This window comes from Lontra canadensis, unplaced genomic scaffold (genome assembly GCF_010015895.1).
Source record: "Lontra canadensis isolate GAN:19392208 unplaced genomic scaffold, GSC_riverotter_1.0 scaffold60, whole genome shotgun sequence".
NCBI classification, from domain to species: Eukaryota; Metazoa; Chordata; class Mammalia; order Carnivora; family Mustelidae; genus Lontra; species Lontra canadensis.
Window position 1 is genome coordinate 12,675,089 of NW_022631054.1, and position 11,087 is coordinate 12,686,175.

Sequence of the window (11,087 nt, forward strand, 5' to 3'; positions counted from 1 at the left end):
ATACAAATCTCCAGGGTTTCCGAATTCAAGTTCCTCTAGCTCCTTGGGCTAGGGGATTATCTTGCACTGGGCTTCAGATCCTGAGACCCAAGTCTACAGATTCTGGGAGCTAGACTGGAGTGTATGGTTCCCAATTTAAGGACTAGAGGACCTATGTAGGCATAAGGGATCATCCCCAGCCCTCTGGAGGCTGTCTATAATCAGGCTTTCCTGGAGGTAAAGGGATGAGTAAAATGACAGTTCCTGGGCATCTCTGGCTAAGCAGATCAGAACCTGTGTCTGTGGTGGGCCAAGGGTTTAGGCACTCAGGGCAGAACTCCTTTCTTACATCCCCACGGCTCCCCAGAACTCATGCTTATGGAAGCTGGTAATATGAAGGTTCAAATAAAGAGCTACATCTCCAGTCATATTTTGTGCACTCACACACATGGTCAGACCACTGACCTGCCATCACTTGCACAGTGGTCACTGTCTGGTGGTCCTAACCCCTCCTTCCCTCCGTTCTTCTACTTACCTCACATTTATGGAAGGTCTAGTATGTGCCAGGGAGGGTCTAAGGCAGCTGGCTCTTACAGACACATCCCACAGTGAAAATCACACGCTCTCACACACTCACACAGAGTCATCTGCGCTTACTCACACACAGTGTGCCTACGCTCTTGTACCTTTCTCACTATTGCTCAGCCACACCCACATGCCCCACACCGGCACGGGAACCGCCAAGGAAGGGTCAAGTACTGGGGCAGAAACCCAGCCCATCCCACCCTTAGACTTCATCTGGAGGTGCAGCTCCTTCTGTCCTTTTCCTTCTGCCCCTCCTTCTCCATTCATAAGCAGTCAGGGAGCATACGGGCAGACTCCTGAGAACCACAAGTCCAGCGGCTTGGTGTGTGCAGAGGGGTCCCAGGGACTTCAGGTTCCTCTGCCACCGATTCCTGAGGGTCCTCTCCCCAGCTACTCTGTGTTCTGATGATCCACAGGACAGGCAACAACTCCAGGCTTGGGCTCAGTGACAGATCCGCTCTGTCATCTCCCTCTGCAGAGACAGAAGGTAGGTAGGGCTCAGTCAGAGTTCTGTCTACCAGGCAGCCCCTTCCCAAACCATGAGGCCTGGCTGTTCTGCCTGAATCCAGCCCCTTCCTGCCCTCCCCCACCCCAACCCCAGGATGCAGATCTGAGTCTATAAACAGAGACTAGAATGAATTCTCTATTAAAGTACAGAATCGGGGCACCTGGGTGGCTAAGTGGGTTAAAGCCTCTGCCTTTGGCTCAGGTCATGATCCCAGGGTCCTGGCATCAAGCCCCACATCGGGCTCTCTGCTCAGCAGGGAGCCTGCTTCCCCCTCTCTCTGTGCCTGCCTCTCTGCCTATTTGTGATCTCTCTCTCTGTCAAATAAATAAATAAAATCTTAAAAAAAAAAATAAAGTATGGGGCGCCTGGGTGGCTCAGTGGGTTAAAGCCTCTGCTTTCAGCTCCGGTCATGATCCCAGGGTCCTGGGATCAAGCCCCACATCGGGCTCTCTGCTCAGCAGGGAGCCTGCTTCCCCCTCTCTCTGTGCCTGCCTCCCTGCCTGCTTGTAATCTCTGTCTGTCAAATAAATAAATAAATCTTAAAAAAAAATAAAGTATAGAATCCATGGTTCCATGAATTGCCTTCCCCTAATTTATCCACGTGGGTATTGGGTTTTCTGAAAGTAGGTAGCCTTTGGATCTGAAAACTTGGTGGCTAGCCCTGGGAAGGAGGGGAAGGCAGCAGGGGCCTGGCCTCACCAGCGGCTCCAGCTCCCTCTGGTCCACCAGGCTGAACTCGCGGATGAAGTAGTAGAAGTGCTTGTAGCAGGTGTTGACATGTGCTTCGGCCCCCATGCTGAGGATGCTGTCGAAGTGGTGGATGTAGACATGGACAAAGACCCGGAAGAGGCGGGTCAGGATCTTGGTGCAGACCTGCTGGAAGTTCTTGGGGAAGGGAACTCCTAGGAGGTGGGAACAGGCAGAAGTGGGGGGATCACCATCTTAGGGATGAACCGCTGCCCAACCCTGCCCTTCCCACAACAGGCACCCTTCACCTAGGATTGCCAGTACCCTGCAGGGGACGGAGAGATCAGGGTCCCCTTTCTCCCTGCTTCCCCTCTAAAAGCATAGATCCCACTGTGCCTTTCCCCTTTGAACTAAGAATCATCTCCCAATTTTCCCATCACCCGGGGCCAGACCCTGCAATCATACGGGGATCACTGACCAATCTTTCTTCGACTACAGTGGAAGTTATGCCCAGATTCCCCACAGAAATATGTGTGTCCATAGGTGCTGCCCAGTGATATCCTGGATATAATTCCAAGGGGAGTTTATCAACGTCTCTGGTCCATATTTAAAAACACAGGTCTTTGGGACTAAGTTCTAACTTCACAGCATGGTGCCTGCTCAAAGCCTTTCATGATCTGACCCCAACCTCCTTCGCCAGCTCCACCCCAACTCCTTCCTCTTCATACCATTCACGCAGCAGTCCCCAAATTCCCCATCTTGAGAATTACAAAATCCTCAAGAATTAGTTCAGATACCTCTCATCGCTTTAACTATTCAATAACACAAAGAACCTTCCATCTTTGATATGGGCCCTGTGCTGGGTCCTCTGCATCTTTTGCCTCCTATGATATGGGTAAGGAAACCCTTCTAGGCATGATTGTGACCCCACTGGCCCAAGGCCATACTAGGAATTAGTACAGACTGGAGGCAGGATTACTTGCAGAGATAAACACCACAGCCCCTGCCCTGCCTGGGAGAAGCTCGAGCATCTGTGAAAAAGGCACCATTTCTGCACAGTCCCCTGCACTCAGGGTAGAGATCTTGGTGACTATGCCTTTTTCTCTGCTATGGCAGAGCCATCCGCAGGGTTAAGGCATGGACACCTGAGGTGTCCTAGGCCTGAGGGTTAAGGCTAGAAAGGAATAAGAGCCCAGACACGGGCCCACACTGGTTCACCCTGCTTCACACAGGGCCTCACAGCTCTCAGGTGGGGTGGAGCCCTGCTTCCTTGTGAGCCCTTGCAGGCCCAGTCCAGGATCCTCAGACTTGTCCTGACCACCTAGACGTGGGGGCCCGGACCCCAAGAGATCCGAGGTGCAGTTCTGAATCACCGATTCAGTGCACGGTCCCTCTGTTGGTCTCGGTTCCTCCTGTGTGAAAGGCGGATGCCCACTGTCAGGCCTGATAGTGCAGGAAATGGCAGGCCCCAGATGGGGAGGGGCTGTGAGCACTGAACTGTGACTCAGTGCCCAGCCTCCCTCCGTATTCACACTTTTCCCCTCTGGGCTTGCCCACCCTGCCCCACCCATCTCTGAGTCCTGTAGCCTTAACACAGAGGAACGGGGGCCAGGTGGGGGTGACGATGCTGTGATGGATACGGTGTCATGCCTGCTCAGCTCCTGGGCCAACACCTGCTCTTGCTGCCCTGGGATGGGGAAGCCAGGCTGGTGTAACATCACTCATCCACTCTCGCCACCCTCACCAGGCTGCCCAGCTGAGATAAGAAAAGTCCCCATGGGTTGGGCCTAACGAGGGAAAATTCTGCCCTCAGACTCCTCTGAGATAGAGATCTAATTGGGCCCTCCCAATCCCCACCCCCTTCTCTTTCCTGGAGGGAAGAGTCAGAACTAACAGTAGGTTGCAAGTCAGTCAGCCCAGGCAGGGTGATGGGCTAGGAGCACCTAGATGCACCTCTTCAAGAAGGTTCTAAGAATCACAGTGGTCTTGGCCAGGGTGGCTCTTGGAGGGACATTTAAGCTTCAGATAAGAAGAGTCCCAAGCTTTGAGTCAGGCAGTCCCAGCTCAAGATGCCCCATCTTGAGCAGACACTGAACCTCCCTGAGGATCAGCTGCCTCTTCTACAAAACGGGGATGAAAATCATAACTGCCCCTCAACCCCAACCCCTTAGAGAACTGCTATGGCAAACTAAATGCCTCATCTATAGAATGGGCTCTGGGGGCTCCCTCCCTCCCCAGCTGGGCCTGACTTGCCTGCCGGGGGTTACTCACCGACACGAGTGGGGAAGACGTCCTCGTCATTGATGAGGCCCTCAATCCAGTCCATGAGCAAGGCCATGTAGCGCGGCGCCGAGAGCTTGGCGGGCCGCCGGTACTGGCGCTCGTCCTGCCAGCGGTACTCATAGCGGGGCCCGCCGGCCATGACCGGGCAGCTGCTTTCGCTGCAGCGCTCGGCCATGGTGCCGTAGATGAGGTTGATGCGGTTGAAGAAGTCCACCACGTGCACAGCAATCCAGTCGTCGATGTTCTCCCCTGGTGGCAGCCTCACCACACTGCGCAGGTCCAGCCCCGACTTGAGTGATGCCTGCGCCTTCTTATATAGCTCGAAGCGCTGTGTGCCGGGCTCGAAGCGCTTCCGAGGCCGGAATGTCTTGTCCTTGGCGAACACCTGCTTCAGGCACAGTGCCATGGCTGGGCTGGGCGGCTGGCCAGGTGTCCAGGGGTGGGACCTGTGGATGGCCTGCCAGGGCCAAGGGCACAGAGGGAGCGTGGTGGTCAGGTCCTCACGGAGAAGCTTTGACTCCCTTACACATCATTTCCCTCATGCCCTCAGCTTTGGGCCTGTCTCTACAGCCTTTGCCTGGAGTCTAAACTCTCCCCATCCCCAGGGCCAGGGCTCCTGCCCTGTCTCCAGGCTACCCTTGCTCCCCCTGCCAAGTGGCCTCAGCTCTCCTGGCTCATGTTGTTTCCTCTCCCCTCTCGCTGCATCTCACAGAGGTCTGGGCCTGGGATCCAAACAGGTGCTCATCTGACTTCTTGTTGCCCACTGGAGAGGTGTGGGGAGGCTTCCTGCAGGCCACCAGGAGGTGGGAGCCTGGATGAAACGACCCCGGGGCTGCCCCATGGCAGCGTGGGAGAGCATGGCTGCATTGTGCTGGGGGTCGGGGTAGGGGCAAGGCCCCGCCTTCAGCTTCCTCTGGGATATCCCGTAGTCCATCCGGCCACCGGGGATTCCCAGGGAGCAGGAGGGACTTTTCTACCAAAAATGTACTTTCCTTTTATTACCCTGAAAGAGGAAAGGGCCCTCATAGGGCCAGCTGGGTGACCTTTGAGTGTGGCTACAGGCCCTGGAAGAGAGGGGGAGGTGGCAGGTCCAGATGGGGGCCACTTCTTCTGACAGTGGCTAGAGATCCTTCCCCATGAAGCCAGCCTCCTCCAGCCCCAAACCAAAATAAGCCAGTGGCCTCTCCCCCTGCTCTGGACAGTACATGTTCTGTGAGTACTGACGACGCACCTGACATGGGGAGGTAGGAGAATGCAGTCAGATCTACCCAGCTGGGCCTTTCTAGAATTCAGACAAATCTGTTTTGCCTCTCAGATGGAGGGATCCCAGACTCAGAACAGACTTCGGAACAGCAGTCAGAGCCTCAGGCTTGGAGGCAGGAGTCCTAGATTCTAGTCTCAGCTCTACCATGGCCGGGTGACGACCAGAGCAAGCACAAGTCTGACCCATACAATGTCCTGGGTCAGGCACGTAGAGGCCAGTTTTCTGGGACTCATGTGGTAGTCATCTCACCTCCCCTGTGGGTGTGTGAGCCCTTGGGAAAGGTGGACCCAGGTACCCGCTGAGGCCAGAATTTAGCCAGAGACAGAGGGCTGAGTTGTAGGATAAGGACTGAGTTGTGACTCCCCGCTGACCTCTGACCTGGCCCTGACCCTGGCCAATCTGAGTCCTGACTCTAGCCCTAAACTGAGGCTGATACAGCCACAAACAAAGCCTTGCCTTAACCTCAGACCTGACATAGGAGCACTTAACCTTCTCACATCTCTTATAATGCTGGGGCAGGATGGAGGGGAAGGAACGAGGCGACAGTTGGAAGGAGGTGTCATGTCAGACAACAAGTCAAGCTAGTGGAGAAGTTTGGAACAAGGAATCTTCCTTGTATCCATAACAGGCAGGCCAGGATGGGGATGGTCAAGTAAATGACAGGTGTTTGGAGAGCAGGGGCAGGTCTCCTGGCAGGATCTTGTCCTCTTGAAAAGATCCCTCAAATATGTGGAACATCATCTCTTCCATTCCTTGATCCTTGACTTCTACCCAGAGAAGTCCCCAGTGTGGATGCTGAGCTTCCTGACCCCAGAGGAGATTTCCACACTTCATATACCACCTGTATTCCAAACTCTGCTTGGGGCGGGTGCTTCCAAAACCACTCCTACTGTGGTTCTGTGGGGTTCCTGGTTCTCCTCCTTTGCACAGCCCCCTTTAGGGACAGTTACCAACAATCATCACCTCACCCTATCTTTCCTGCCCACTTCCCTCCTCCAAGAGCCCCCTCTCCACCAGCTCAGTGCTGTTGCTTGTTGCGTGATCCCTGAACCTATCCCCACCCTCCTGCCACTGTGTGTTTTGTCACACTGGTCTCTTTGTCTATATATGTCTATATACCTGACTATACATGGTCAGGTTGAATGTTATCTCCTCCCACAACCCCCTCTACCAAACCCAGATATCTTTCACCTGGGGGGCGGGGGAGGCTGCTCTTTGGCCACTGTTGTCCCTCTCCTCCACCCAGCCTCCAGCCTAGGTCAGGGCCTGGCATATAGTTGATGCTCAGGGTTTAAGTAAAGCTTAGAATCCAGAACTGCAGAGTTGCAAGAGCCCTGAGAAATCAACTAACTAACCCACTTCTTGCAGAGATGGGGAAACTGAGGCCCTCTTTCTGAGGAGCCACCATTCACAAAGCAAGTTACTGGCGGGGGATCTCCAACAGCACAACTGGGAACTGGGATAAGGTGGGGCTCAGCCCATCACAATGAGTAAAGGACCATTTTCTTGTGCTGGCTGGTCACTGGTCTGGTGGAGGTAAGGGGAAAAGAGGGAAGTGACTGGAAAGGGGAAGCATGTTCCCACCAATTAGACCAACCTAATTCCTGTTCTCTCACATGCTGAACCTCCCCCAACCCCCCACAGCACCCTGAGTGTCCTGACCAGTGAGCTAGACTCCCACCATCTGGCTACAAAATTTCAAGACCTGGGTCTTTTCCCTGGGTCTTTCCCCAAGCTTCAGGAAGGGGAGGGGGTAATCTCTACAAGCAACTTGCCACTTGTTTCTTCGCTTTCCACTCCCATGCCCTTATTTGGGTTTCCGTCCTTCAAAAAAACCTCTGTTCCCTCCCTAAACTAGGGCCCTTTCTGCCTCTTAGCCCCGCCCCTTTCCTAACTCTGGGTGTCCTTATACTCCTAAAGTGCCCAGGGATGGCTCACTCCCTGGGTGGGCATCTGGGTTTCCCAAATTAAGACCAGAGTAGCCCTACCTGTTTCTGACATTTAGCCCCCCCCCCCCCCGCCAGGGCCACACCTGCCGCTCCCCAGGCCTGGCCCAAGATCTTGGCAGAGGTCTGGCCCCAGTTTGAACCAAGAATGCAGCCTCTGCCTACGCGACGTGAGTGTGCGCGTGCGCCCCGAGGGCAGAGATCCAAGAGAAAAGTAGAGACGGGACTCTGTCCAGCGGCGCTCGGTCCCCCGCGTCCACCCCTAGGCCGCTCCCGGACCCCCTGACCCCCACTCGCCCAGCTGCCGGGACAGGCCGGTGGTAGGACCCAGAGGCGCAGACCTGACGTTTCCGCTCCCGAAGACACGCCCCCCTCCAACTCCACCACCCCCAACCCGGACTTTCGGAGCTCGGAGCCTCGGACCCCGGACGGAGCGCCGCGGCCAGCCTGCCTTGGGGCGGAGGTCGCCTCCGGACGGGGCCACGCCGGGACAGCCGCAGAAATGAAAGTGGCAGCGAAGCTGGGCCGTGCGCCGGCGGGGGCGCGGGCGCTCACTCACTGGGACCGCCTCGGTCCTCCTCTGGCCGCAGGGTCACATCCCCGGCGCGCCGGGTCGCCTTCTCCGGTCCTCCGGCTGGGCCTGTTCTCTCTCTTGTCCGCCCGTCCTCCTGCCCGCCCGGCCGGGCCGCGGTCGCCCTCCGCCCCCGCGGCGTCGCCGGCTCCGCCCCCGCCCTCCCGGGCCAGGCAGCGCCTCGGCCTCCTGGCGGGGAAGGGGCGGGGAAAGGGGACACCCCCGACCCCCTCCCAGTGCACAGACGCACTCCCGCCTTTCCGGAAAGTCCGAAGAGTGCTCCCAGCTTCCCTCTGGGCAAAGGACTGACTGAGCAGACGGCCCTGGCAGTATTTCCTCGGACTTTGCCACAGAGGCAGCCTCAGCTTCCTCGACTGTAAAATGGGAACAGATCCAGCCCGTGTGTGAAGCAGAAGCAAAGGGGCTGCTAAGTAATGGTGGTTTCCTTGTCCTCCTAGGATAATCTGTGGCCCATTTGTTCCTGAGCTCAATCAGGTATCAGGGCTGCCCTCTCCGCTCCCATACCCTCAGATCCTGGCCTAGTGCCTGGCACATAGCAGACCCTTAATGCCCATTTGCTGAGTACATGAAGGCTTTGGGAAACACAAGCTGAGCCCCTCACCCAGCACTGAAGGGACGGGCCCTGAAGAGTGCTCAGGTGACAGACTTTCACCTGACCAGGGCTGGGGTCTTCGCTCAGGCTGGGCAGATTCTCCTCACCAAAGTCACCCTATTTCCCCTGACGAAACCTTTGTTCTAGGTCTGCCCAGTTTGGAATATCTTATTTACCACCTTTCTTCTCAAATCCAAACCTTTAAGACGTGATCTGCTCTCTTTTCAGTTTATGTTCCTCCCCTGGGGGCAGACAGACATCCCAAACCGGTACTCAAGTCAGGGTAGCCGCTAGGCCCAGAGATCAGTTGGCTGATTCTGTCCTGGGATGGGAGGGAAGGTTAGAGGCCTTCTAGGGTGGGAGGACCAAGGCAGAGAGACAGGCTACAGAAGTCACTCCGGAGGGGTGCAGAAGGTGAGCAGGTGTGGGGTGGGGGTAGGGTAGACATTTACTATTGCACTGATGTCCCCACTGAGCTCTTCTTGTGTCTGGATCTTCTGTTTGCTTGATGGCATGAGAACAGAATAGAACTGAAGATTCATTCTTTTGTTAAGCACCTAGTTTTTTGCCCCAGTCTAAAGTCCAATTTTCTCTCTCTCTTTTTTTTTCCTGATGTCTGAGTCTTCACTCTGCCCCAAATCCCCTATAAGTGAATAATTACATGCTCTCGTGTATGCAGAAGGAATTCTAATCTAGTCCTTCATCTGTTTGCTATCCTAATCAATACCCTTTCTGTGCCCTGAAAGAGGAGCAGGTGATGAAGCTGACCCTGTTGCTGACCTCAGGTGCCGACAAGTCAGTGGTAGGGACAACACACACAGAGAGATAACACAAGGTCAGAGCTCAGTCATCACAAAACCGGCACAGAACCGTGTTCTCATCTCGGTGAGAGGACGGTTAGGGACTGCTGGCGAGCACTTTGTGTGTGTGGGGTTAGCCACAGGAAGCACATGGAATACTCAAATTGGGCCCTTTGGGGAGAGTTTAAAGAAAGCACTATTTAGAGGTGGAGTCGGGGTGCAGGGAAACCACAGGGTTGGCATATCACTGAAGGGCTAGCAAGAGCAGTCCTTAGCTATCTACCCCAGGCCGAAGCTGTCATCCCTAGTGAAGGGGTGCTGGGAGGGTGTGAAGGTGGGGGGTATGAGCAGGGGGCTACTGACTGGAGCTGCGGCCTGTTTCACCGGCATATCCAGCTCAGAGCAATCCTGGTGCAAAAGACGGGTGGTAAATCCGATGGAAGCCCTGGACCAGGGACTGTCTATGCAGCCCATAGAGGTGGGCATTCAGGGGCCTAAAGCTGGAGGGAGCTGGTGGGAGGAGGGTGTGGAGTATACAGAGTGTAGCTGGAGAGGCAATGGAGACAGTGGGCCCAGAGACAGTGACTTCACAAAGGAAACAGAAACTGCTTATGCTTTCCTTATCATTCAGTTCTAAGTATTTTGAAATTTCATTGTCATTTCCTCTTAAACTCATGGATGATTTGGAAGTATGGTTTTAGTTTCTCAGTCTATGGGAGGTTTATATTTTTCTTGTTGACTTCTAATTATATTGCATTGTGGTTGGAGATCACAGTCTATAAGATTCTTTGGAATGTGATGTGACTCCCTCTGTGGCTTTGTACATGGTTATTTGCTGTGCCTCCGAGCCGGGTTTTATAGGATGGGCAGGAGTTTGCCTGGTGAAGAGTGAAAAGCACAGACTCTTAGGTTGTGGGAAATAGAAATGATCCATTCTGAAGGCACTTCAGAAGTTCCCAGCTCATCCGCAGAGCTCCCTGGTGTCTGCCTTAATACAAGCTGACAGGCTGGCAGGTGGGATGGGAGGCAGATGGAAGAGTTGGGAGAAGCCAGAGATGACCCCAGATCCCTCAAACATCTGTACCCTCTTCCTCTGGCTCTCAGTCTGGGCTAGAGAGACTGTGTTCTTCCAGGAGGCTCTGCAGGCACTAAGACCCAGACCCTGGAGAACGAGGTCCTGGCTATACCACATATTAGCTGTGTGACCTTAGGTTACTCCTGCCCTCTCTGATGGCATGCTGGAACCCTACAGGACAGGCACTGGTCCCTGTCACTGTGTCCTGAGTGTAAGTGGCTCAAATAAGGCCCTGCCTCTGAAGAGTGGTGGGAGCCATCCAGGACCAAGGTGAGGACATTCTCTCTTCTACTGCACAGCCTGAGCCTGCGGCTCATCTAACTCCGGGTGGCAGCTGGGTTGTGGCTAGACCTAGGCACCTGCCCTGCTGTGTGTCTGGGAAAGTCTCTGCCCTTCTCTGTGTCTGGGAAAACCTACTTTCCCCATTTGTACCACAAAGTATCTTCCAGCCACACCATTCCAAATGCCTTTTCAGGACCAACTTCCTGCTCTTGCTCCCATAGGCCTGTACCCAGTAAGTCTGCCGATATGGAGTGACCTCTCCCTGGGGACTCCCCCACCCTCCTGTGCCAGGAAAGCCCCCCTCATTTGCACACTCCTCCCAGAATGAACTACTGTTTACACCCCCCTCCCTCACTCCACCAGGCATCTGGCAGCTTCTATAGCCTGATGGCACCCATCTTGCCTCACTCTCCCAAGAACAAGCTTCTATTTTGGCTTCTGCTCCTCCCCGCCCAGAAGGCAAGATCTCTCATCCTGAGTCTTTCATCCTGGCA

At 54.9% G+C, this 11,087-nt stretch overlaps 1 protein-coding gene across 2 annotated transcripts; it reads right to left on the minus strand.

Moving 5' to 3' along the window:
- Positions 1–662: 662 nt before the first annotated feature.
- On the minus strand, positions 663–7,907 carry MOB3C (MOB kinase activator 3C). 2 transcript variants are annotated; one of them, XM_032877686.1, is made up of 4 exons: positions 7,812–7,907; positions 4,031–4,499; positions 1,772–1,974; positions 663–1,036 (listed from the first exon to the last, which is right to left on the minus strand). In XM_032877686.1, exons 2-4 carry the CDS (start codon positions 4,446–4,448, stop codon positions 1,007–1,009), a joined length of 651 nt encoding a protein of 216 aa, XP_032733577.1. In that variant the 5' UTR covers positions 4,449–4,499; positions 7,812–7,907; the 3' UTR covers positions 663–1,006. The 2 variants fall into 2 exon arrangements, with proteins under 2 accessions (XP_032733577.1, XP_032733578.1); XM_032877687.1 differs by lacking the exon at positions 7,812–7,907 and adding an exon at positions 7,704–7,779.
- Positions 7,908–11,087: the final 3,180 nt, after the last annotated feature.

Excerpts from the sequence above, each read along its gene's own strand:
- MOB3C (XM_032877686.1), bottom strand. The coding sequence starts at position 4,448 with ATGGCACTGTGCCTGAAGCAGGTGTTCGCCAAGGACAAGACATTCCGG. Across the intron at positions 1,975-4,030 it reads CGTCTTCCCCACTCGTGTCG|GAGTTCCCTTCCCCAAGAAC; the intron begins GTGAGTAACCCC and ends CCCACCTCCTAG. Across the intron at positions 1,037-1,771 it reads AGAGGGAGCTGGAGCCGCTG|AGGGAGATGACAGAGCGGAT; the intron begins GTGAGGCCAGGC and ends CTGTCTCTGCAG.